Source organism: Notechis scutatus, chromosome 8 (assembly GCF_049901735.1).
Source record: "Notechis scutatus isolate UNSWTSFEM ecotype Mainland chromosome 8, rNotScu1.2, whole genome shotgun sequence".
NCBI lineage: Eukaryota > Metazoa > Chordata > Lepidosauria > Squamata > Elapidae > Notechis > Notechis scutatus.
In genome coordinates this window covers 8970728-8998156 of record NC_142016.1, presented here as the reverse complement: position 1 = coordinate 8998156, position 27429 = coordinate 8970728, and the positions used below count along the sequence as shown (strand labels likewise).

The 27429-nt window shown below is 44.3% G+C and overlaps 1 protein-coding gene across 2 annotated transcripts in view; it reads right to left on the bottom strand.

Annotated features, from left to right (window-relative positions):
• The window catches only part of MFSD2A (MFSD2 lysolipid transporter A, lysophospholipid), a 47808-nt gene extending 20814 nt beyond the window's left edge, over positions 1-26994 (bottom strand). The window contains exons 1-7 of one of the 2 annotated variants that reach the window (XM_087970568.1): positions 26363-26994; positions 22915-23040; positions 19813-19937; positions 8539-8662; positions 7603-7681; positions 5237-5409; positions 2557-2647 (exon numbers count right to left, since the gene is read on the bottom strand). In XM_087970568.1, the coding sequence (XP_087826694.1) occupies positions 2557-2647; positions 5237-5409; positions 7603-7681; positions 8539-8662; positions 19813-19937; positions 22915-23040; positions 26363-26452 (808 nt within the window). In that variant the 5' untranslated portion in view covers positions 26453-26994. Of the gene's footprint in view, positions 1-2556; positions 2648-5236; positions 5410-7602; positions 7682-8538; positions 8663-19812; positions 19938-22914; positions 23041-25805; positions 26222-26362 lie in introns of those variants that run through there. The other variant, XM_087970569.1, reaches the window with a different exon arrangement.
• Between the last annotated feature and the right edge of the window lie 435 nt (positions 26995-27429).

Below are 27429 nucleotides of genomic sequence, written 5' to 3'. Positions count from 1 at the left end.
GAAAGAGATCAAATCAGCAGTTTCCATAAATCCAGAGTAAAACATAGAAACCTTCACTCTTCCCCCTAATCAGAAACTTAAGCTTAGGTATGATGCAAACACCACTTAAACAACAGGGCTGTTCAAAGGTTTCCCCTTAACTGCATTTGTTCAGTGTGCATTTCCTTCAGCCCATCCCATTGTCTGCCTCAGAGAGAAACAAAGGCTGGATATTAGGGTGTTTTCCAACCCTTTTATTGGTGCAAAAGGCAGCACCAAGCTGATAAATCAATGCAAAAAGATTTGGACAAAGTAGATACAGGTAGTCCCAAAGGTGCTTTTCCAAAAGGTGACTGGACTTCCTTGGTTTTTGTCCTTGAAAACATTTCCCTTCTCATCCGAGAAGCTTCTTCAGTTCATTCTTCAATTCATTTCCTGGATGAGGAGCGAAGGAAAAAAAACCCAAGAAAGTCCAGTTGTCTTTTGGAAAAGCACCTTTGGGACAACCATGACCTGGATGATTGACAATCTCCATAGACATTCAGAAACAAATAGTCCTCATCTTATGACAATGGGATTGTGGTTGTTAAGTGGATCACGCCTGATTTTACTGCCCTTTTTTGCCATGCTTGTTAAGTAAATCCAGCTTCCCACATTGGCTTCCTTGTTGGAAAGTTGCAAAGGGCGACTGTGCGATCCCAGGACCCTGCAACCTTTGTAAATACATGCTGGTTGCCATGCGCCTCCATTTTGATCCCGTGACCATGGGGAGGTTGCAACCCCTCATAAATGCAATGACTGGTCATAAGTGGCTTTTCTCAGTGTCGTCAGACAGTTGCTAAACAACAGATTGTGAGTTGAGAATGACCTATACTGGAGTAAATGTGTGCTATCTTTAGCTAATGTGAGCCATCAGCGAAAGATGATCCAGCCCTATCCTTTGATGACTTCATCCCATCGGTCCTATCTTTGGAAGTTTGCCCATCAAACTTCCTCTCTCAGCTAATCTTAATATTGTGCATGAGGTGATAAGGCTTTTCTCTTGAAGGAACACTCAGGAGGATTTCTCAGACGTGAAGTGTGTGGACAAGGGTGAGGTATCAGGTAATATTTGCTGAAGAGGTGCGGCTCTTTTGATAAGCATCCTCCAGGCAAGGCCTCCATGCCACTGTGGGCTTGAGAAGGTGCTTTCCTTCAGGAGGTTGATGTCACGTCCTCCCGAAGACTAAGCAGAGAACACATCCAGGGAGTGAGCCAACTTCTGCTTCCCTGCAGCTGGTTAGAACCAGAATGTGGGGTTGCCTCATGAGAGAGAAGCTGAGGCTAGGCACGGCAGCTTTATGCAATCCCCAACTCTTGCACAAGACTGTGATTTTCTCCCTCAGAGTTTGCTCAGGTATTAAACAGGAGTGGCACGGGAGAGAAAGTTACAATCAGTTTGTCCCAAGGGGCAAGCAAGCGATTTTTGTAACCCTCTGATGAGTCTGTTGACATAATTAGTAGGAGTAGTGATACTGAACACGCCTCCGGTATCCAGCAAGAGAAAAAAAAAAACCCATCCTTCATTAGTAGGGTGTCATCAGAGTGCATTTTGGGGGCCAGAGAACACTTCTGAAAGGATGGCGTAGATCTCTTTAGAAAGGATCTGTCCTGATTTGAGCTGCTTGACACTACTGGCCTTTCAAAAAGGTTGGATCTCCCCACTTGACAAATTCAGCTCCCCCTTCAATCGTGGATCTCCTGAATGACTCTAAGCCAGCCTTTCTCCCACTCAAGTCCAATCTACTTTCCAGGATTAGAGTTGTGGAAATATCCTTGGGGCAAGTCCTGTGTAACAACACTCTTTGCACACTCCGAGGAAAGGCAGAACCGAAATAAATAATTGCTGGCATGATTAAATTCCTATTCACTTCATTATTTTAAAGTAAAAGCATATTTAACAAAACGTTAAAGTCAAATGGTCAGGGTTTTATAGGCTTCTACAGAGGTTCCATGCATATCACAATATCCCTCTTTGAGGCAATATATTGTTTCAGCAGATGATCATTCAACTCAAATTATGGATTCACATCTGTTTGACCTCAGTGACTCAACCAATCTGGCTGTGCTTTCAAGATTTCTTTCAAGATTCCTGCCCTTTTAGAGAGAGGTATCTAAGCCGGTTTACCCCAATCATTGCAATTTGTATGCATGTCTACTCTACTTCCAGAATTCTAAGCAAGGACAATGCCAGCTGAGGAATTTTGGTGAAGGAGAAGAAAAAGGCTGAAATAGGAGGTGGAGTTAAATGTGTTATAAGTTTGAAATCCTTGCATTGCCACAAAAGATCCCAGTCCAGCCCTTCCCCCTTGAATTCCATTATCCCTTATCTAGTGCCAATTTAACTTTGACCAATTGTTGACTAGATTTTTGTGTATAAGGAGTAATTGCAATAGTAAACTCCTCTATGCTTTGAACTCAATGAAGGCATCTAGTTATTTGTGCCTGTTATTAGGGAATTGAAGTCCACACACATAGAAGTCGCCATGGTTGAGAATACATAATATTACATGATGTGAGTTGATTCACTTGGCTTACCTTGTCTTTCCCGCACGCCTAGAGACAGAATGGTAGCACAAAGAATATAAATCCCACCAATGACCCCGGCTGCAATCATATAGGCATTTCTCTGTAAAAGGATAGAAAGAACGGTGGAAAAAAGGAACATTTCAAATGTGATCAATATTTCAGGCAGAATATTTTGTAGAAAAGCATCATTGGATGCTTAAAAGTATTCCTCGACTTACAATGGGGACTGGAATTTTGATCACTATGTGATGCTTAGGCCAGTTTCATGACCATTTTTATGGTGGCTGTTAAGTGAATCATGTAGTCATTAAGTGAATCATACAATCGTTAAATAATTCTGGCTTCCCAGCTTGTTGGAAGTCAACTGATGCTGCAACTGTTGTAAATGCGAGTCAGTTGCCAACACACCCAAATTGCAATCACGTGACACACCACATCATAGCTGCGAGCTGGGTCATAAGTCATTTTTTTAAGTACTATTGTAATTTTGGATTGTGGTTAAACTAATCATCGTAAATCAAGGACTACCTGTCCTTGGCCATGAAGTATTTAAAAAGTTTTATGACCTACTGAAAAGGAGAACAGCCTTCAACTGCCATTATTGCTATATTAACAATAACAATATTGTTAATTTATTTTATTAACAGTAACAGTATAATATTCCTTCCCAAAGCAATTTCAATTTTCATTTTCATTTATTATGGCCTGCAGCCAGCAACCATCCCACAACCTCAAAGACATTCAGTTAAAAGCAGTATCTTATATATAAGGCACCCTGAGAACTTGACCGGGGTTTATTTTAAACATGATTGGTTCCATAGTCACCTGGTTTGGGTTAGTAGCTAAATTAGTAGCTGGTTTGGGTTTTAGCTAAATGATGGTCCCCAGAACCATTAGGAGGTGGGTTTTTTCATCTTGTAAATAGTTTTATAAATTAATCAGTATCAATAATCCCAGAATCCCAACAATTCTTCCAGATAAAATCAAACTCTGATTAGAAGAGACATCCTGGTATTGATGTTACAAGATCTGCAGATTAGTAGCTAAACTAGATACATCGAAACTGTGTCTATAATACAGGCAGTCCTCGACTTACATCAGTTCATTTAATGACTGTTCGAAGTTACAACAGCACTGAAAAAAGCGACTTATGACCATTTTTCATACTTATGACCATTGCAGCATTCCCACGGTCATGTGATTTACATTTGGATGCTTGACAACTGGTTCATACTTGTGACGTTTGCAGTGTCCTGGGACATGTGATCTCCTTTTGCAACTTCTGACAATCAAAGTCAATGGGGAAGCCAGATTCACTTAACAAATGTGGCAAGGGAAGTCGTAAAATGGGGCAAAACTTACTTAACAAATTTCTCACTTAGCAACATAAATTCTGGGCTCAACTGTAACTCGAGGACTGTGTTGTTTCTCCAGTGTCAACAAGATTTTACATCTTGCACACGTATATTTTAATATATGAGCATAAATTCAGATGCTTTCTTTTCCTTTTGACAGAAATCCCATTTGTTTCAGACATGAAAGACTGACCAACACTTCTAAACTGACCAAAACAACTTTTAATCAGGTCAGCAACACACCCAGTGACTGCATAAGCCTTTAAGTAGGATCCATTTTAACATGGGTTATCTTAGCATGTTGTGCACCTCAAGCCCATTTAATTAGCTCTGGGTTCAACATTGGTGGAAACCCAAAATAAGAGGCTCACATAATAACCAGTTGAAGCATCTTATATGGATGCAGCTTATTAGAACAGCTTTGGCAACTAAGAACCAAAGAAGATTTGATCTTCTCTCTTGGTTTGATCTGTTCCCAACTACCTCTTCGAATGAACAAGAAGTTGGACCACAGCTCTGTCCCATTTTTGTTCCCTAGGAGAAGATACTCTATGGCAGTGATGGCTAACCTTTTGGGGCTCCTGTGCCAAAAATTGTGCGCGTGCTTGCACACACCCGCTTGCGTGCCAGCACCCAGAAGGCAATGTACGTGCCCCCATGCCCCCTACGCATGCGTGCGCAATTCCCACCTACCCACCCACCTCCGCTGACCCCTTACCTGCACTGTGCCTCACAGCCGATTTTTGGCTGATTTGAGGCCTTTTTCGACCTCCCAGAGGCTTGAGGAAGGCTTCTGCAGGCTTTGCAGGCCGAAAACTAGCTCCGTTTCATCACTTCCGGTATTTTTGTAAGAACAGGAAGTGACGAAACGGGGCTAGTTTTTGGCCTGCAAAGCCTGCAGAAGCCTTCCTCAAGCCTCTTAGAGGCTGAAAAAGGCCTCAAACCGGCTGAAAATCAGCTGTGAGGCATGCACATGCGCAGTAAAGTAAGTTTACCTGCAGATCGTGTTCCAGCACAAATGACACTGAGTGCCACCTGTGGCACGCGTGCCATAGGTTCGCCATCATGGCTGTATGGCATTCTACCTCAAAAGGCGGAACATCAGTCTTTTCACTTTGGTTAGCCCAACAAAGCAGCCACAAAAATGAAGATTATCTTTTTCTCAACTCATCCTTCAGCCAAACCCTTTATCACAGTGTTTGTCAACCTCAGCAAGTTTAAGATGGGTGGACTTCAACTCCCAGAAATCCACTCATCTTAAACTTGCCGAGGTTGACAAACACTGCTTTACCGCATTGTAGTGAGAACACGGAATTGTCCGTAAGGGTCCATACCGTATCAGAAAGCGAACCCGTGTCACGGGTGATGTTGACTTCTTCTAGGACCACCGAAGAGTTGTTCATGTTCAAGAAAGGTGGGTCAGGAATACAAGGAATATCTACTCTCCCCACAATCTGTCCTTGGATGGCTGTTCCTAGGACAGTGCCAAGCACTTCTACTGTCATGCCTGTAGAAACAAGGGACAGATAAGATTAGAATGCATAAAACATAGGCCGAGTCCCCTTTCAAAAGTAATGGTAGATGCTGGTTTTAACTCATTGAGCACCTGAATATCATCGTTCACATTTTAAACTCAACCATGCTTTAAGTTAGTTGTGGGTTCATCCAATCCAGTTCATTTATAATACCGCCTCATGAAGCATAATTTATACAGGTCAAGGCTCGGTTCGTAAACACCCCAATGGTTGGCCAACATGCTCAACTGAACCAAAATGAAGATTTTGGTTCATCAACTAGTGAACACAAACTTCAACCAAGCCATCCTGCTAAGCTACAATATCCTTCATTGAGGTGGAGCCAGAATATTATGTGAAGGTAGACCCTAGATTTTGTGGCTTAGAATGATAGGTGAACCTAGTCAAGGTGTTCCAAGCAATATGCATCCACGTGAAATCATCTTGATAGCCATGTAAGTAAGCACCTCTTAAAGATGGATTTCTCAAACATCAAAGAAAATAATTCACGTTATCTCTCATCTCCTAGCTATAAAGTTATATTCGTTCCCAATAAGGGAGAAAATGAGACTTGTGCTATGAATTATGAAACAGGGAAAGAGATAGGATTCCTAAAGTTTAAAGGCTCCCCTCGCACATACGTGCTAGTCGTTTCTGGCTCTAGGGGACAGTGCTCATCTCCGTTACAAAGCTGAAGAGCCAGTGCTGTTTAAAGACGTCTCCGTGGTCATGTGGCCGGTATGACTACATGCCAAAGGAGCACGGAACGCTGTTACCTTCCCACCAAAGTGGTCCCTATTTTTGTACTTGTATTTTTACATGCTTTCAAACTGCTAGGTTGGCAGAAGCTGGGACAAGTAACAGGAGCTCACTCCATTACACAATGCTAGGGATTCGAACCACCAAACTGCCAACCTTCCTGATCGACAAACTCAGTGTCTTAGCCCCTAGTAATTAATTCCTAGTTAGCCTCAAATCCTTTACTTTTGGTTATGTCACTATTGACGGAGATCATGTTTTGACTTGTGGTCAGAAAGTTCCTATGATACAATGAGCTGCTCTTAGCACATCAGATAAGTGGAATGGATTATCAGGATGAAGGGTTCAAGACAGCACATTAAATGCTACTTTAAATGGGCTAATAAGGTATTACAGCTTGGATTTTGCAAGGAGTCAAAAGCTACCCCACTGGAAAACTGGAAATAAGTATTGGAGAATACTACAAGCAGAGTTCTTCCTATCCCTTCCATTTAATCTAAACTACATAAGAAAGCTAAACAGTGGTTGAAGCAAAAATGACTGCAGTCCAACAAGATCAAACTGCCTTTGCCCTTTAGATTTCTTTAGATCACTGGGACAAATATTAAAAACAACCACTGGAAAACAAAGAATGGATAGACTGGAAAATCTTATAATTTCCTAGCATCTTCCTTGGGTTCAATCATACAATTTTATGTATGTTTCTGCAAACACAGACAGACAATCATCAGTGGGCTAATAGATCCCCCATAAAGCCATCTAGGGTGCAAATGTGCAAGCTTACATATGTATTGAGAATAGACTAGAATGATGATAGATAGATAGACAGACAGACAGATAGACAGACATAGATGGATGGGTAAGTGGATGCATGAGTAGATGGATCATAGATAGGCAGATAGATGGATGGATGGATGGATGGATGGATGGATGGATAGATAGATAGATAGATAGATAGATAGATAGATAGATAGACAGACAGATAGACAGACAGACATAGATGGATGGGTAAGTGGATGCATGAGTAGATGGATCATAGATAGTCAGATAGACAGACAGACAGATAGACAGACAGACAGATAGATAGACAGACAGACAGACAGACATAGATGGATGGGTAAGTGGATGCATGAGTAGATGGATCATAGATAGTCAGATAGACAGACAGACAGATAGACAGACAGACAGATAGACAGACAGACAGACATAGCTGGATGGGTATGTGGATGCATGAGTAGATGGATCATAGATAGATAGATAGATAGATAGATAGATAGATAGACAGACATTTAGATACACACACACACACACAAATTGTGGTGTTTTGCAGTTCAGTGTATCAGAAGGGGAAGAGTCGGCTTCCATAGTTAGAAGGGTGGAAGCCTTTGAATATTAGTTTTGCATAAACAGAAACGGGGGTTTCTTACGGTAGGCTGTGGCAGAATCCCTTTCACTCTGCTCTCTGCTGATGAACATGGTGAGGGCCGAATAAGGAACATGGAAGCACTGCCAAGGAGAAAAGGAGGAAAGATGCTAAGCTTGTACACACAAATTCCATTTGTAAATGCAAAATATAGAAGGATAATATGCTGGGCTATGGCTGCAATCAAGATTTGATTTGATGTAACACATGCAAAGACATACTATTTTTGGAAGAAATGATTTGGGGATGTGCAAGGAGAAACCAGCTTTGGGACCTTATGAGGACAGAGACCAACAGGCCGAATTAAATTCTAAAATATGCTGAAAGACTTCAGAGCATATTCAGCACATAAAATCTGATTCAGATTTTATCAGGCTATGTTGATGAATTGATTGGGATACCTCTACGGCAAAAATGGTGCCCCCCACAATTACAAGGAGTAAAAAATATTCCTACAATTGTAAACATTAAGCCAAGAGATTCCAAGCAGTGGGCTAAGAGTGGATGTATCTGCAATAGAACAAGGGGGACTAGAATCTTAGAAACAGGTTATCAGAGATATACATTGTATAATCATGGGTCTCCAACCTTGGCAACTTTAAGACTTGTGGACTTCAACTCCCAGAGTTCCTCAGCCAACTTTTCCCACAAGTCTTAAAGTTGCCAAGGTTGGAGATCCCTGTTCTATACAGCAATATATACACAGCAGAGTCCATTCAAGTTTGCTTCTCCTTGCTAAAATGTTCCTTTCTTGCTTATTTGAGCTCCCCTCCCATCTTGACAATCTTAAATCCAGCATTTTGCCTATATGCTGGTTTTACGATAGCCAATAAAGGTGCTGTATGGAGCAGAAGATCAAAGCAAGCAAAGGTCGGGCAAAAGAAAGGAACATGGAGAAGAGGAAGGCCCGAAAATCTGCATTGCGAAAGGACAGACTCACCGTCACAAGGGTCTGAAAAATGCAGTAGAAGAAAAGGTACCACATGACTTGTCCCTGAGAGATGTCGGGCACCAACCATATCATGAAGTAGGAGATCACACCAAAGGGAGTGGAAAAGACAATCCTGTTGGGAGATCAAGTCAAATGAAAGAGTAAGAGAAAGAGTAATATACTGGGGTGCTTGGAGAAAAGACAAAGAAAGGCAGGGTTGAGCTGTCACGCCGTTCTGATATGTGTTAAGTTGGTTTAAGGCGGTCTGATCAGTGAGATCTCAGCAAAATCCCAACCAATTTGGGGAAGAGACCTCACTGTTCTGTTTGGATCCCACTGGCTGCACCTTGAACATGTTAACCCCAGCTGAACAACCCAACTTAACCATAGTTATGGAACGTTTCAATGAGAACGTGCAAAGGCAGCACTAGATTGAAGAAAAACCACCAACACAATACACGTTCTCGGGTTTCTACCTAATGCCAATTTTCTCACAATCCCCAAGCTGGGTTAACAGAATATAACTGCTTCCCAGAGCCAAGCCCAAAAAAACCACACCATATGGTGGCTTATCCTGGTGGTTTAATTGGTCCAGCATGCTAAACAACAACTGAGAACCCCAAACTGCTGAGCACACAGTAGCCAACTCTACTTGGCTTAATCCTGTGAAGTATGTGGACCCAGCCTCTCTCTTTCTTCTCTCTCTCTCTCATGCACACACTCAGCCTTCACTGATGGCTCTAAGCCATTAAGTGGTTTGCTTCTTTTTGGCTTAATGTAGGAATAAACAAACAAGACGATGATCTATGAACATCCTTTTCATGCCCTTAGAACGTTAGGCCTTTTTTTTTTTCATTGCAAAATAAATCTCTTAAGACTTCTCAGTGCTTCAACCACCTAATGTACCCCTTAAAGCTCCTTGTCCACTCAAGACCAGCCCCACCCCCGCTTTTGAGTGCAGCTTTCAAAATGGCTGGCAAGTCCTAGGACGACATCAACCTTGGCATGGGATTCATGGCTTTGTGCTATGCAGGATTTAAGCCATTGTTCTAACTCACAAACCAAGCCATTGGAGCTATTTCAACTAAACCCCACACGATGTTTCTTTCGAGTTAGGCTTCTTCCCAAGCCATACAGTATCTGTCGTTTTGCAGATGTTGTGGCTTTCAGCTTCTCCTGGTTCCAACTATCATGGCCACCAGAAAAGGACTGTAAGAGAGACCTACCGAAAAATCTGGAAGATGTCAAGATGCCTACTGTTAATTTAAACAGCATATTTACATCTAACTATAGTTTAGGAAGCCATGATTAGGAACCCTCTCATATGAAATAAAACCGGCAAGACTAAACTTTTATCTCTAACTGAAACTATATTTCTAAGATCCAGGGAGTTCAGTTAAGCACGATTCTCTCTAGTCCAACGTTTCTCAACCGTGGCAGTTTGAAGATGTGTGGACTTCAACTCCCAGAATCCCTCAGTCTACGCTTCTTCAAGTCAATAGGCCTTACAAATTTCTAAGAGTTTTAAGTTTTCAAAATGACCCTATATGTTCACATCTCCTAGGACCTCCTAGGTAGTGGAGGCTAGTTGCTAGGTTGGTGGAGCAAATTTCCATAATGCATCAGAAGCAGAGCAATGTTTTTGCAAAAAATGTTGTTCCTAAGGAAAAAATGTCCAGAAAAGCAGCAGGAAGAGGACTAAAGGAATCTAGACACTACTTGCAAGTGGCGGCAACATGCCAAGATGGTCTTCTTTAGAAGAAAAGGGAGAAAGGTTCTGATCTAAGTATGGTATATAAAATCATACATTGCAATGTCCTACCTGTCAATGAGTACTTCAGCTTCAACCATAACAACACAAGAGCAAACAATAGATACAAACTCAAGGTTAACCGCACCAAACTTGATTGCAGGAAATACGACTTCAGCAACAGAGTGTCTGGAATACTCTACCTGGCTCTATAGTTTCTTCCCCAAACCCCAAAAACTTTAACCTTAGACTGTACTATTGACCTCACCCCTTTCCTAAGAGGTCTGTAGGGGGCGTGCATAAGCGTACCAACTACCGTCCCTGTCCTATTGTTTCTTTTATTTTTTCTTATATGTACCCATTTCATATATTCATAACTATGTATATACTTATACCTATTATCTTGTAAGCAATTGACAAATCAAATAAATTAAATAAATAAATACATAAATTAAGCCTGCGTGCCTGATGTGTAAAACGAGACCAGGGAAAAGAGAAACTCAGCCAATCCATTCAAGTGAGGTGGAAGGACTGAACACATTTAGCTGGCTTCATGTTCTGGCTTCATGTCCAGGCTTCCTCAAACTTAATAAAACACACACTGAATTTAAAAGTAATTTGGAGACTAAAGGGGATATGATTTCTCCTGCAGCACAGGCTGGCCTTCACTTTTTACCATTCAAATGAAAAATGTTCTCTTCTTCCAGATGATGGGTTATTTCCTGGGGTTTCCCTTGCAGTCAGGCAAGTTATTGGGGAAAACTTATTTTGGGTTGAGCAGGGAGCACGGAGATGACAAGGAGAGGAAGAGAAACAAAGAACACTCATTTATAATGTCTTTTTTTTTAGTCAGGTGGGAGAAGGGAGAAAATTTTACCTATCATCTAGAGACATGCATAGCTCAACTTCCCTAAACGTTGTGACCATTTTACGTAGCTTTTATGAGTGCCAGAACAATGGTCTGTTGGAAAGGAGAAGAGAGAGGGGAGGGGAGGGGAAGGGAGGAGAGGAGAGGAAAGGGAAGGAGAGGAAAGGAAAGGAGAAGAGAGGAGAGGAAAGGAGAGGGAGGGGAGGTGAAAGAAAAGGAGAAGGAAGGAAATTTCTAACAGGTTTCTGACTTTAGAATGCTTTCTGTTTCTGCACCAAGTTCTGTCTGTCTGTCTGTCTTATGGATTTGTTTGTTTGTTTTTATCTATGCACGTGAAATTTATTGGCTGATCATCTTATCTCAAGCCAACTCTGGGCAGCTTACAACCATAAAAGATAAAAACTATATACAGTAAAAACGTAAATAAGTGAATACAAAAAGCAAAAACACAGCAGCCCAATGAAAAGAAGACGGGAGGGTGGGGGAAATGGGACCTTCTCCCCCTGTGATGTCCCCCCCCCCACTGAGGCCCCCAAGCTAAGCGGCAGAGCCAGGTCTTTGGGCTCTTAGGGAAGGTCAGGAGGGTTGAAGCCGACCTCATGGGCCTTGGAGATAATTTTATACAGGTAGTCCTCGACTTATGACCACAATTGAGCCCAACATTTCTGCTGCTAAGCAAAATTAAGTGATTTTCGTCCCATTTTACAACCTTTCTGGCCACAGTTGTTAAGTGAATCACTGGCTTGTTAGGTTAGTAATACGGTTGTTAAGTGAACGTGGCTTCCTTGTTGACTTGGCTTGTCAGAAGGTTGCCAAAAGCGACCACGTGACCATGGGACACAGCAACGGTCATATAAATACAGGGCAGTTGCCAAGCGCCTGAATTTTGATCCCATGAACACAGGGATGCTGTAAAGGTCATAAATGTGAAAAAGGGTCGTCAGTTCCTTTTTTTCAGAGCCGTTGTAACTGTGAACAGTCGCTGAGTGAGCTATTGTACGTCAAGGGCTACCTGTATCCCACAAAACCAGAGTTCTCTCTCTCTCTCTCTCTCATTTCTTTGGCGTCCTGCACAAAAGAGGCAAGATGAAAGCAGGAAGTGGAAAAGGAAGATCCTGGACGTGCAGGTTTTCCTCCCAGCTAGTTCTTTCCAGTGAAGTGGAACGTAAAAATGACGTGTCCCTCAAAAAGGAAGCAGCCCCAGGTAGCAGCTCAACCCGGAGCTTTCTCTCCTCCTCCTCCTCCTCCTCCTCCTCCTCCTCCTCCTCCTCCTCCGCGTGCTTCTGATACACACAGGGCTTGCTAGTTACTCAGCCTTTCCATGATCTCCTCAGCTCGCTTATCTTTACAAACTGCCCCTAGATCTGAAAAGAAAGGAAACTGACGTGGCCAATGCCGAAAATGTGGTTTGCTCAGGGGGAGGGAGGAGGGGAAATGGCCCTTCAGGAAGGAATCCCTCCCACCAGAGACTGCCCGTGAGAGCCGCCGAGCCGAGCTCTTCAAGAACAAACTGCAGCCAGCCAAGAATATACCCAGTTTTATTTCTGTCTAGAAACCACTTCTAAACTGTTGTGGTCAGGACAGAAAACAAAACAAAAGTAACATTTTGACTTTTGGTTTTGTTGATTAAAGTAATTTGTTGTTTTGGCAAGAGTGCTTATATACCACCCCACAGTGCTTTACAGGAGGGGTTTACAGCGGCATGAAAGCTGCAGGCGCCCCTTGCAGCCCGAAAGGCATCCTCCGAAACTGGTAACTACCAAGAGGACAGTTGAACATGGTCTTCCATTTGCAAAGCTGGCTGAGGAATTCTGGGAATTGAAGTCCACAAGTCTTAAAAGTTGCCAAGGTTGGAGATCCCTGCTTTTACAGCACTCTCCGGGCAGTTTACAAAATCAGCCTATTGCCCCAAAAATCTGGGTCCTCATTTTATCAACCTCGGATGGATAGAAGGCTGGGTCAACCTTGAGTCCCATCAGGATCGAATTCCAGGCTGTGGGCAGAGGCCTTGGAGACCCCCTAGTCCAATCCTCCGCTCAAGCAGGAGAACCTATATCAGTAGACCCCAATCCTGGTTCTTGGACCAGCACTAGGCCACGGCATGCCAGGAACCAGGCCACACAATCAAGCAAAGCTCCATCCAAGGGATGCAGGCAGAATGGGAAACCACATCCCCTCCGGTCCATGGAAAAACCTCTCTCCATGGAACTGGTCCCTGGGGCCCAAAAAGTTGGGTGTCGCTGCCCTATACCATTCCAGACAAGTGGCTGTCCAGCCTCTTCTCAAAAACTTCCAGTGATGAAGCCCCTACAACTTCTGAAGGCAAGTAGTTCCACTGGTTAATTATCCTCACTGGTAGAGAGTTTCTCCTTAATCCCAGGCTGTTTCCTCTTTCAATCAGTTTGCCTGCTATACTGTACTCTAAACCAGGGGTCCCCAACCACCGGTCCGTGGACTGGTACCGGTCCGTGGAACAAATCCTACCGGGCCGCTGGTTTGCTGGGCGCCGCCATCTTGTTTTGATGAAAAAGTGCTTCCGGTGAGCTTTTCCGGGAAGAAAGCTCACCGGAAGCACTTTTTCATCAAAACAAGATGGTGGCGCCCAGCTGATGCCGGTACCGGGCCACGGCATAAAAAAGGTTGGGGACCACTGCTCTAAATTATAGAAACAGTTAGGATTATTAAACCGATACAGTCAAAAGCTGAAGCAGTCATTCTATTTTGCAATTTACGATGCTGGAAAAAAAAATTGGAATCCAATGCTTTTTTGCTTTCTTTTTTTTCCTCTTCCATTTTCTCCCCTGCCCATTACTTTTATTTTCATTTTTGTTTTATAGTTTTAATTTATAAAAAAAAAAAAAAATGGGAGAAAAGAAGAGCAAGCTCCAGCCCAGCCCAGCCTAGCCGGTCTCACATCCCACTCACCCCACAAGGGTGACTGAGCCATTTGACTGAGAGTAACCTCCAGCCCGAGGCGTGGCCCCGCCGGAGGAAGGAAGCCAGATGGAATGTTAGCAAGCACACACGCCTTGCCTCCCCATTGGCCGATTTGGGTGGTGTGTTTTACACACATCTCCTCTTCGGCGGCCACACTTCTCTCTCAGCACACACCCCTTGCTGAACTTGGACGGCTTTAACTGTTTCCCTTCGCAAGGAGATATTTGTCAAGAGGAATGCAAGGCCAATCCAAAGGGCCGAAAAGGGCTGGCGTGTGAATCTGCTTCTTACAGCCCCGATTGGGCCTTCATTGCAACCTGCCAAGCACAGGGCGGAAAAAGTCCACCGAAAAAGTTCACAGGTGGGGAAGGCGGGAGAGAAGAGAAGGCAAAGAGGTGGCAAATCACATTTTTTTTTCCCAATGGGACAACCGCAATGAAGCAAAAATAACAAAACGCGCATCAGGATTTCACAGGGCAAATCTCAGGTTTTGTACGTGTGTCCTGAGATGGGATGCAAAGATGTCGTAAGCCACTGGGATTTGCAGTGAGAAATCATGGCACGGGGTTGGATCAATTTTTTCCCTAGAGATGCCTGTCCTTCCTTCCCCTTTCTCTCCATGCCCAATAACTGGCCTTTTTGCCTACATTTGGTGAACTGAACTATAATGCACAAAGGCTCAGGGAATCATGAAAGGACTGAAAAGGCCAAAGGCCTCATATGGCTAGCATAACAACAGCTTGGAAACTTTTCCTACTAAAGTCTCCCATGTAGAAACGGATGGGAGAATAACAGCAACTCATGGCTAGATTTACTTCTGGCCTTTCCTTCAAGAGCTCAAGTCAATGTTCTTAATGTTGCACCTTCTAGTTTCAATTCCCACAACAAAGGCTAGTTCAGTAACCAGATTTATGCAACATGCTGAGTGGATTTTCTCAGTCAGTCTATTTTCTGGGTTTGCATCACACGTAATATCTGGCATCCTAAACCACTCAATGGTGTGAATGGCCAACTGGGTACGTATCTACCAAATAAAATCCATAACCAGGTTTAGCAGGTTGTGCAAACGTCACCGCTGAGTTTCAGGCTGGATGTCTGCTCTCTTTGATCCTCTACACATGGAGTGAGCAGGTATCTCAGAAAGAACATGCATCCAGGTCGTTCTCGACTTACAACTGGACGCTCAGAAACTGTTCAAAGTTCCACGGAATGCAACATAGCTACCTACGACCCAGATTTGAAGTTTTGACAGCTGCTCACCCCAGTCATGTGATAAGGGGGCTGTTTCACATGACCAGGGCGGGCAGCTGTCATGTTTGGAATGCTTGGCAACTGACCAGCATTAATGGCTGTTCGCAGCATCCCACAGTCACACGACTGTAATCGATGACATTTTTGCTGGAGACTGGCAGTTACTTCTGGTGTCCAGCAAAAATAAACGTCCCATAGAGAACAGTGAGTTTGCTTTATGACCACCGCAAAAAATGTCATTAACTCGGATCAACCTCTGAACCATCTTCACGACTTGTGGGCTCAATTACGGTGTAAGCCCGGGACGACCTGTGATGTAAAGGGCAAATTAACTTTCAGGAGTGTCCATCTGAAACCGCTGCAAAACCTTGCATGGTTTCATTGCAGGAAGAGAAGGAGAAAAAGCGAGCTGGAGGCCATTCTCAAAGGACTGAGCTGCAACGTGCATCGGGCTGTCCTGCAGAACTAAGGACAGCCACCTGAGGACATGACCCCCTAAATCCCAGATTCTTCTTGTGCCAGGCAACACTAAACTTAGCTGCTGATATAAGGAGGCTGTGTCAAGCCTTCCAGAGGAAGCAACTCTGCCAACAACTACTCTGGGCAAATGCCAAGAGCGAAAACTATAGGCACTTCAACACACCACAATACATATACACACCTGCATTCCTCAAGCACACGGTTTCCCTGCACCCTTCAATTCATGCCCCATCAATACCAGCCAGCATGTCCAGTACAGTAATTTTCTTGGAAAGGGTGAAGGTAGCTGCCAACTAAGATACCTGAAAGGCCTTGGGCAAAGCAGGACTTTGAGATTCTTCGTTTGGATCCATACAATATTCGGGCTAAACTAAGCTAAACTAGGGTTAATGATACAGCATGTGGCAACCCAGCCATTATTTGATAGATTATGTGAAGTGCAGATAGTACTCAACTTATGACCATAGTTGGACCAGATTTCCTTGCGAAGCAAGGCAGTTGGTAAGTGAGTCGCACCTGGTTTTATGACCTTTTTGCCATTGTTGTTATGTGAATCACTACACTTGTTAAATGAATCCAGCTTCCCCTGGTGCCAGAAGCCAACTGGCTTGGCTGCAAATGGGGATCATGTGACTGCAGGACAACCACAAACATTGTAAATACACGCGGGTCGCCTAGGGCAATCCTCACTTGACCATGGGGGTGCTAGGATGGTCATGCAAGTGTGTGGTCCAGTCATAAGTCATTTTTGCTAAAGAAATGGTTGTTAAGTTGAGGTCTACCTGTAAGACCAGTATTTCATCAACCTTAGCAACTTTAAAACACATGGACTTTGTTCTAGGCTTCCAAGATCGTAATTACCCACACACTTATTTTAAAAACAAGTTTTGTTTTATTGCAACGCTGGGAATTATTTTCATTCCCAGCTGGTAATGAATTCTCAAAGAGTCCCTCGAGATAAGCACCCACCTTTCTTTCCTGTGCCAATAACAGAAGGGTCAAATAAACTAGAACAAAAGCCAACCGAAGTACAAAGAGCTTCAGGAATGAATCTGAACCGAACAAACAACTTTGCTTCCTGCAAAGGTTTCGTCATCTTTACTTGTCCTTTATTCCTTATGGGAGGAGCAATCACCCCCAAGCCTTACTCCCGAATCACCCCTTTTGTTTCAGCTTCTCTCACCTTCTAGCAGCTCTGGGCACACGTGCACTGGGAACAGGCTCCCCTGGGTCCTCTGCCTTGCTGCTGCCAGACTCTGAAGGCTCCGGAGTCAGCATCCTACTCCCAGATGGTCCTGGCCCCATCTCTGCATCGGATGCAGGACCCTCACCCGAGTCCTCTCCAGACTCCCAGACTGATCCCCGTTGTTCCCCACTGTCCGATTCTGCTGCCATCTGCACAGGCTGCCGGTGAACCACAACAGACTTCAACTTCCAGAATTCCCCAGTCAGCGTGATAAAACATAATTCATTTCTGTTCGGTGAGGGTTACATATTATGGGACTCCAGTGTTTTATTCACATGGGCTTATTGTGGTTGTTTGAACCCAGAGTCAGGAAAAGCTTTTACAAAAACTTCTTTCAAAAAGAGTCCCTGAAGCTTGGCTGAATGAACTCATTTATTCATACACTCTTTGCTCTTATAATTTTTTTTCCCTTTTAAAGGCCAATCTACGCAAAGAGAACACACATGATTCTAGCCAGAAGACTGAATTATTCCAGGCAATTATTAAAAGTTCCTGGTTCGTTGGTTTAACAATGGAAACCTCATGCTTCTGAGATCAAACCCATGCTCAGCCCTGAAAAAATCTGACCATTTTATAGATTGTAACATGATGCTTTTAACTTATGAACCCAACAAATTATGACCATAATTTCAGGCTCAATTATGGTTATAACTTATAAGTCAAGGACCATTTGTTACCAACAGTTAGTCTTCATGCTGAATGGGAAAGTCTTCTAACTGCCAATTGTTCTTAACTACCAGTTTTAATTATGTAAAAGTGAATTAAATCAACTCAAAGTTTGACTGTCTAGGCATCAAGCAACAATTTTTGGACTGTAGCCCTAGGTATATCTAAATATCCAAATGTAAGAAAACATTGAAAACATTGTGCATTCCCATTTTATGATATCCTGTCGAGGTTTTCATGCTTGTATTCTCATTATTTGAGTCATAATCTTTATGCCTCCAGGTAGACATCAGAATAACCTGTTCTGATGTCCTGTATAAGCTGTCAATCAGGGGAAGGTTGTCTTGTGAAACTGAGAATTCTCTTTTCTTTGGGGGGTTCAAATAAGAGTGGATGTTCAACTCTCAGGTGTGAATTGAGAAGGTGATTCGGGTCGATCAATGTATTGTTGAGGGCAACTATAAGATGTAGGTGGACTTCAACCCCCAGCATGCTTCCTGGGAAATTCTGGGAGTTGAAGTTCACACATCTTAAAGTTGCTAAGGTTGAACAACCCTGTTACAGGCAACTTGGTGCCGTGCAGTTGCTATTTTCCAATCAGCATTAATAAGGTCAACAAGATGGGCTTCAAGAACCGGGACAATACTGAAAAGTCTTCTGCCCATGCTTGCTATAAAATAAGACAACAGGTGTTCCCCAAGCCATTTGGAGCATGCTATCTCTAAAATGCTCACCAACAGCTGAAACAAGAGGCGGGGGAAGCAAACATCAGAGGGAGAATGGAATATCTGGGAAGAAGATGTAGCTTGAACAAATGTGTTGCCTATTGTGGGGTTTTTTTTAATATCTACACATACAAAACCTTTCATGGACCAGCCCAGTCCCAAGTGCTAGTTGACTGCTTCCTTATGACCCACCGAAACACAACCTTTGCTTCACAACCAGGAACGATGAGCACTACTCAGGTGACCCTGAAGACACACAGATAAACCTCCAAGTGCTTCAATGACCCTCTAAGGATGCAAATGACCAGCTCCGTCTGCAAGGAATATAAATCCTTCCATTCCTCACTATCCTCTCAGAGCTGAAAAAGCTTCTTGGATAAGAAGCAAAATGTCTTCAAAAGAAAAAAATAAGATCCAATTGCCTCCTGAAAAAAAAAAAGGCACCTTTGGGACAACCATGACCTGGATGACTGAGAATTTCTACAGAATTTTTGTGTCACAAGCTCAGACCATGCAAGACATCTCAATTTCACCCAGTCACCTTCTTCCTATGGCTCTTTAAGGACCCAAAAATATCTCCCAGGTTGCGGCAGAAGCAGAACTGATCCACAGTGCTGCAGTCACAAAGCTAGGGGACATAATGAGTTGCCAGTAGCACCCCTTGAATGTTTCACATTCGACTATGATACACACCAACCCACTCCCTCCACTGTTAGTAGCTTCTTCTACAGCCCCAACGCAGAAAGGGACCCACAGCTAGTCCAACTCTCCATTTCATCCAACTCAAGTCAGAGGGGATCAAAACTCACCTGGTGCTTTTGACATTCTCCAATCAAGAACTGCAAACAACAGGGTTACGATTCTGTCTATAAATTCAACCCCCAGCACTTTAGGGTAAGTCAAGACTGATCTTAAGTGAGCTTCACTGCTAATGACTACAGGAGCATCTCTGTCTCGCTTTCCAAGGTGAAGACTAGTTCTGGGTGTTGGGAAAAAAAAATCTCACAAAGTAATGGCAAATCTCTTTTGTTACCAAAGAATAGCACACAAATGTACTCTTCTGATCAGCAGCATTTGAAACTTCCTTAAGTTTCATCACAGGAGGTGGCAGAACATAGCCAACCTTGGTTGATCTTCAGGAAGCTAAGCAAGGTTGGAGCTGGCTAGTTCTTATATGAGATGAGAAGATACCAAGAGACACCAGGCTATTGGATAAAATAGCATCTGAGAAGAAAAAAAGTGTTGGCAAACTACTCCTGCTACAAGAAAATTGTAACTAGAAAACTCGACAGACGTCACCATCCATCATGAAGTTGTGCTTGAAAGTGGCACCCACAGGATTGCACCCAGGCATGCTTACCAGGGCATCAGGCGTCCAAAGCAAGTCCAGGAGCTTTTACTGATGAAGAAACCCACCAGGGGGTCAGTGATGGCATCCCACGCACGTCCCACAAAAAGGATGATGGATGCATAGAACGGGTCCATCTGTTAAACAGAAGAAGGGAAGAACCGCCATTCAACTCGAGGATGAGAGCTCATTCTCTCACTGTAAGTCATAAGGGAAAGAAAAGCAAATTGGTCTCTTGCAGAAAAAAAAGGACAAGTAGAAACAAGCCAACCCACTGGGAAGAGAGCAAGATAGGGCAAAGTGGAAAATTCGGTATTTGAACCAAATCCGTACATATGAACTCAAGCCAGTTTCTTCAGCAGCTACAGCTGCTGAAATGCTCTTGCTAACAGCTTTCTATCTCTTTCAATAAATACAGGTGATAGCAATAAGCATTAGACTTGTATACCGCTTCCCAGACGTCTCTAAGCGGTTTACAGAGTCAGCACATTGTCCCCAGCAATCTGACTCCTCATTTTACCCACCTCGGAAGGAAGGATGGAAGGCTGAGTCAACCTTGAGCTGGTCAGGATCAAACTCTTGAAGTGAGCAGTGAGTTAACCTGCAGTACTGCATTCTAACCACTGTGCCACCACGGCTCTTAATCCTTGACTTATGACCGTAATTGAGTCCAGAATTATGCTGGTTAAGTCATGCTGATTATTAAGCAGGTCATCATACACCTTTTTTGTATCAGTCGTAAACGAGCACTGCAGTCATTAAGTGAACCTATTCTCCACAATGGGTGAGGTTTTTTCTGCTGGCAATCAGAAGTAAATGCCTGTTTCCAGCAAAAAAACGTTATGAATCATGGTCAGGTGAGTGTGGGATGTTACAAATGGGCATAAATGCTGGCCAGTTGCCAAGCACCCAAAATGGGATCATGTGATAGGGAGGGGCAGCTATTGGAACTTTGAATCCAGGTCTTAAGTAGTTTTTAGGACTACCATAACTTCAAACAGTTCCTAAGTGACAAGTCTTAAGTTGAGGACTACTTGTGTGAGTCACTGTAGTTTTAATATTTTCTCCTGAGCTTCTCTAAGTGGGTCGAATTCTGTTTCTAGCTGAAACCTGGCATTGAGAAGTTGGAATCTGGAGATGCTTTTTTCAGATGGTGAAGTTATATTAATTGTCCCAAAGGTACTTTTTTCAAAAAACAACTGGATTTCTTTTGGGATTTTTTTCCCTTTAAAAATGTTTCGCTTCTCATCCAAGAATTCAGTTCTGGATGAGCTTCTTGGATGAGAAATGAAATGTTTTCAAAGAAAAACACCCAAGAAAGTCCAAACTTCATTTTGGAAAAAGCACATTGGGACAACCATGACCTGGATGATTTGAGTATCTCCATGGTCACATTAATTGCATGTTTAGGTCTGCCACCCTCAAGTTTTGAAATGTTGAGTTGCTGCATTCTTCACCCAAAGCTATGAACTTCTACATGCAATGAGGCTTCCAGGGACGACGGGGCCAAAATACAGATGGAACCAAATGTCAACAGTTGTACATAACATTAATTGTTTGGTTGGCCTTTGGGGGATTGTTGAACCAAGCCGGTGTGGCTTGTTTAACAAATTACAGTTCAAGCAAGCTGGGGCTTTGTGGGATGTGCGAACTCAAGTCAGTGAGTTACCAAGCAATAGGAAACATGTTGCTCTTCTCAGCAGGAGTTATTTACTGAAAGAGAAATGCCACTGAGAACATATAATCGAGGCAAGCAATGCACCACAAGAAAACAAGATGTTCTTCATTTGAGAACACTTGCCAGGAGCATGTAAAATGGACTGAACAATGCATTCAACAATTTGGTCGTATATCAGACTAGAAGTGGGGGTGAGGCCCTTGAATCAGTCCACATTAGGCCAGAGATTCTAGAGGCATTCTGTGCCCCGGGGAAACAAGGCACGAAAGGGGAGCATGATGTTCCAGCTAAGAGAAAAGCAAGAGGCACCCCTGCAATTTGGGGGTTCTTCCTTCCCTAAGCTGGCATCCTCTGGACCAAACCTGGGCATTTTGCAGCCCCAGGCCACATCCCGCTCTTTGGCTGTTCCTGTCTGGCCCACGGGAGGTCAATCGGAAATTAGAAATCAAATGTGAATAAGCATACAGCCCGATTGTTTTGGTTCTCCACAACAGCCTTGGTTTCTCATGTGGCCTCTTGGGAAAATTAATTGCCCAGCCCTGCTCTGGAGGAATGGGGCAGCCTATTTGCTATTGCTATGGCTTAGTAACTCCTGGAGGCCCTAAACAGTAATTACCATGCTTCTAAGATTTCTGGGAATTTGAATTCTACCACAACTGGAAGATTCTGGATGCAAGAAAGGTGCACTGTGTAATCCTCCACTTACAACCGTTTGTTTAGCAATTTGTCGGTTACCATGTTACAATTGCAATCATCCCTCACACTGATGATCACTGCAGTGTCCCCGCAGTGGTATGATCAAAATTTGGGCCCTTGGCAATTTATGAGAATTGCAATTTCCCAGGATCATGTGATCACCATTTCAAACTTTCCCGGCCAGCTTTCAACAAGCAAAGTCAATGGAATTTGCTTTAACAACTGCATGATTCACTTAACAACTGCGGCAAAAAGGCCATAAAACACTTCACAACCTCCTTGCTCAGCAACAGAAGTCCTCCTCCCAACTGGGGTTGTAAATCAAAAACTACCTTCACATGGCCCTGCAGAAGCCCTGGCATCCTGAGCTCAATAGGAAAGAGGGCTGCCCATAGGGTGGCTACGAGGGGCACAGCACTGAGACCAGATCTGAAAGAGCAACAAGAAAGTATCTCCGTATAGAAAGCTAGCACCTCAAGCAAAAGGCTATGCAAGAAACTTCCTTGAAAAGGGATGATTCTACACAGAGTGGAGCATGTAGGAAATTTTGCACGGAACGAAAGCTTTGGGGAGCTCTAGCCCCACGAAAACAGCTCTTAAAGAAAATCTATACTGGGTGTAAATCTGTAGAAGTGGCTCAGCCTAGAATTGAATCCAACACGGGTCCCAAATAAGTTTTGATTTGACCACCCTCCTCCCCCCCAGCCTCAAAGAGAGGACTGAAGCCAGTGAAGACTTACCTGCACCACGTCCAGCAAGTAAATCTGGAGAAAGAATCCCAAAGCACAACCAGTGATCTGATAGGGTGCTCCACCAATGGCATAACACACTTTGCTGCATATTGATAACTTTGCTTTGCTTTCTCTCTGGAAAAAAGAATTCGGGAGCAATGGTCAAAAGCTCTAGAAGAAAAACCAAACGGGAGTCACTCTGTATCAGTGTTTCTCAACCTTGGCAACTTTAAGACACATGGACTTTAATTCCCAGAAAGTCGGCCGGGGAATTCTGGGAGTTAAAAGTCCATATGTGTTAAAGTTACCAAAGTTGAGAAATACTGCTCTATGATCAACAAATTCAATCCATCTTTAAATGCGCTCAACTCAGTTTACGAAATTAACTTATTTTTCTGGATTCACACAATACACTGAACAGGAAATTGACCCAGTACTTTGATTTGTACTTAGTTTTAGAAAGGGAGAATTTTGTACCTTCTAGAGTCTCTTTAGCAATATCTGCACGTATCTTCCTGAGGTATTTATCACTCCTACTTTCTAGCAACAACTTTCTTTGTTCACCCTTTGCAAATATCCCAGCTCAAATAGGCAGTAAATCTCACCAAGGACAGATAATAGAAGCTAGTCCAGAAAAAGTGGTGTTTGTTCACGCTTTCAACCCAACTGGGGTGAAAAAACAATGAAACACTTTCTCCCAGTGCCAGCAGGGTCTATGTCTGTAACAACCTCCCCATTCACTCAAACAACTCTGGAAATGCTATCAATAATTCTTACTACTGAAAAAGTTGAGATGTTGCATTAAAGTATTCAGCTTTGAAGTCCTCTCCCCTGTTGGACCCAACCAAGAAGTTAAAGCTGAGTTTTGAACACCACTGGATTTTTACCAGGGTTGATTATGTATGTTGGGGTGAACCCAGCAAGTGTGCATCATCTCCAAGAAGTTGCGGTAATCACACACCCAAACCAACCAATTGGTAAATGCAAGTGGTGTGAACTCAGAAGGATCATCGTAAACATATTGGCTGAAATCACAGGAGTGCTTTTTAGAGAAAATCTTATTTACAACACTCAATCCATGCTACTGTGCATTGTTTTGAAAGAGTTTGCCATTCCTGATTTAATTAGGCTTCTTTTCTGAAATTCAGCTCAGTTTTTACTAATGAAAAGGCATGTCACAAGTGAAAGAACAGTGAGATCCTTCCAGTTAAGACATCCAGACACAAAGACTACCTTCACACCATCTTTAATCAGAGGTAGACAACTTGATGTTCTCCAGGTATTTTGGATACAGTCCAGCATTCTCTTGCCACTGGATATGCTGGCTAAAGCTGAATGAATATTTAAATTCAAAACATTGGGTGGGTGCCGTAATGCCTAGCCAAGTGCTATGCCCTGAATTCTGGCTTACATTCAATGGTTACCTCAAGATCAAGCCACAAAAGGTGGCCATGTTTGCAAAGCTGGACTACAATGCCGTTGGGTGTTCAGTCATTTAGTGAATCCAGCTATTGTTTAGCCTTTTGTGTGGTTCACTTAACCCATAATGTAGTCACCCTAAAACCATCTGACAGAGCCCAACCAACTCTTCATCAAAACCCTTTCAGTGCTCAGGTTACAGATTAGAAACACCAGGTCTTAAGAGAGAATTCTCCTTTTCTATTAAGGTTTATTTCCTGGCCATCCTGGTCAGTTAAACTGGCCATCCTGGTGAGAAGCGGAAACTGGGGTAAGAGAGCGCGAGGACGATTTTCAGCACTGAATTCCTCCATTCTTTCAAGACCTCTGCGTCCCAAGGTCACCTTCTCACGCATGATAAGTCCCCACCTGATGCTAGAAATCAGGGCATTCCAGTCACCCATGGCTACGTGGGAAGTCAAACTCTGAAAAGCTGTCCTCGCATTTCAAAACAGGGATCCCCAAACTTGGCAACTTTAAGACTTGTGGACTTCAACTCCCAGAATTCTCCAGCCAGCTGGCTGGAGAATTCTGGGAGTTGAAGTCCACAAGTCTTAAAGTTGCCAAGTTTGGAGGCCTCTGATTATAGAAGCAGCTTTTCCAAAAAAAATAAAACTCAAGGACATTCCAAGGCTGTTTGGATTTGCCACAGTTCTGAAGTAGTGGTACTTAGACCGGTCCAGAAAGCTATGCTGGCTGGGAAATTCTGGGAGGTGAAGTCCACAAGTCTTAAAGTTGCCAAGTTTGGAGGCCTCTGATATAGAAGAAGCTTTCCCAATAAAATTAAAACTCAAGGACATTCCAAGGCTGTTTGAATTTGCCACGGTTCTGAAGTATTAGTGGTACTTAGACCGGTCCAGAAAGCTATGCTGGCTGGGGAATTCTGGGAGTTGAAGTCCACAAAGTTGGCAAGTTTGGAGACTTCTGCATTAAAACCTCACCCCACCCCTGTCTCAAACAGCCGGGACGTCTCTGTAGTACTCCACACTGAGGCAGAAACACACACCCAGAGCCACGAGGCTTGAAAGAGAGACTTCAAGGGGAAAGTCTGCCTCCTTCCCCATGAATTATATATATATTTAAAGGAAACGAGCCGAGTGGCTCTCACTGGCTGTGAGGCGTGTGTGTGTGAGAGAGAACGAGAGCTCTTTTCTCGCCCATTGATGTGTACATTTTCCCCAAGAGGAAGTCGCACCAAGGGGGCCGAACCTTTCTCCTCACACCGTTTATGAATGAACTTGAACCGCGCGGGGTCTCGTAAAACTCTTAAGGCTGACTCACCGAAAAAGCCCGCTGGCTCTTTTGAAAAGAGGCCAAGCGGCTTTTCGGCGGCGTTAAAGCCAGCCCCTCTTCCGCTCTCTTCTCCTCAGCCCCCTTCGCTACTGCAACCCCCCGCCCCCGTTGACCCGTTCACCCCGTCCTACCGGGGGGAAAAGACTAACCTTGACCCGACGCCAGGGGCCAGCCAGCGCCTGCAGCAGAGCCATGGTGGATCGCCCGAGCCCGCTCGAATTTGAAGGCGCCGAGCCTTATAAGGGAGGCTCGTCCGCCCACCTCCGCCCCTGATCCGGAGAGCGAGTGAGTGAGTGTGTGGGAGGAGGGGGGAATCCGGACGGGGTGGCCGAACGTCGCCTCCAGGACCCGTGTTTGGTTTTGAGGTGGGTCGTTTCATTGCCCTCCCGGTTCCGCTCGGGAGGAAAAGGAGGAGGAGGAGGAGGAGGAAGCGAGCGAGCAAGCGGCGCACACCTCAGACCCATCCCCGGGCTTTCGGGATCTCACCCCCCCCTCCCTCTTCTCCGGTCGATCGGCTGCACGTGGATCGCCCCAGCTGTTTTCTCGCCGTTGCTTCCTCGGGAGTAAAATCCTCCCTGGCTTCTTCTCAGCAGGGCCAGCTGCGCGCGCGGGTTTCCAGCCCCTCCGCGCGCCCTCGCCCTCTTTCTCTCCCCCCGCCACCCCGGCCCCCTTTTTCGCCTGCTCCGCCGTTGCCTTTCGCCCTTACTTTGGATCGGACCAGCTCCTCCGGTTTTAAGATGCTCGGTTGCAAGAGACCAGCCGAAGAGACGCTCTCAGCTCCTTCTCCTTTGGCCATTGGCAAGCCCAGGGGAATCGGCTCCGAATAATCCACTGGATCTCCGTGCTTGAAAGTTTTCCTTGCCTTTCCTGGCTTCCTTTTCTGTTCCTTTCCTTCCCTGCTTCTTTCCCCCTTTTCTTCCCTTCCCTTCTGCCTTTGCTTTGCCTTCTCGTCTTCTCCTCTTTTCTTATCTTTCCCTTTTCAGCTCTTTCCCTTTTTCTTTCTTTTCTTTGCTTTCCTCCTTTCCTCTTTCCTTTCCCTTTCTCTTTCCCTTCTTCTTTTTTTCTTCTTCTTCTTCCCCCTCAATTCGCTTTCAGACGTTTCTGTCCCGGCGCGGGAAACCTGCTTCTCCGGGAGCAGCGGCGGGACAGGCTCAGACGATCGGAAGGCTGCCGTGTGCCCGCCTCGGAAGAGCTCAGCCGGAGAGGGGAAGAATGAATGAATGCGCCCCTTTCTCCGGCGGACGGGATTTTTTTTTTTTTTCCGCGTGCCGCCAGCCGGGGCTCCACCCCAGGCTCGTTAACGGGGGAGGGCGCTCGTGGCCCAGCCCACCCGCCTCTGCCGGAATTAGAAACACCTCCTCCCCCCGCCCAAATTCTCGATGTCTTAAGGGAGCCAATCCGGAGCCGAGCCTCTGAAAACACCCTCGCCTTTCCCACTGTGGGACAGCCGGCAGCAGGACTTGCCTCCTTCCAAAGACGCGGGCTGCGAGAAAAAAAAAAAACACCCAAAAAAAAAAAAGAAAAAAGAACCCGACTTCTCTTTTCTGTCTGCTTGGTTAAAAAAAAAAAAAATCGAAAGAATGCAGCCTTTTTCTGAGATGCAGGGAGTCCTCGAGGTAGCACAGTTCATTTAGTGACCGTTCAAAGTTGCAGCAGCGCTGCAAAAAAAAGGAACTCAAGGCTTACAACATGGCAGCATTGCATTTCTCAGGCTTACAACATGGCACCATCCCTGTAGACGCAGGGGGTCCCCAAACTTGGCAATTTGAAGAC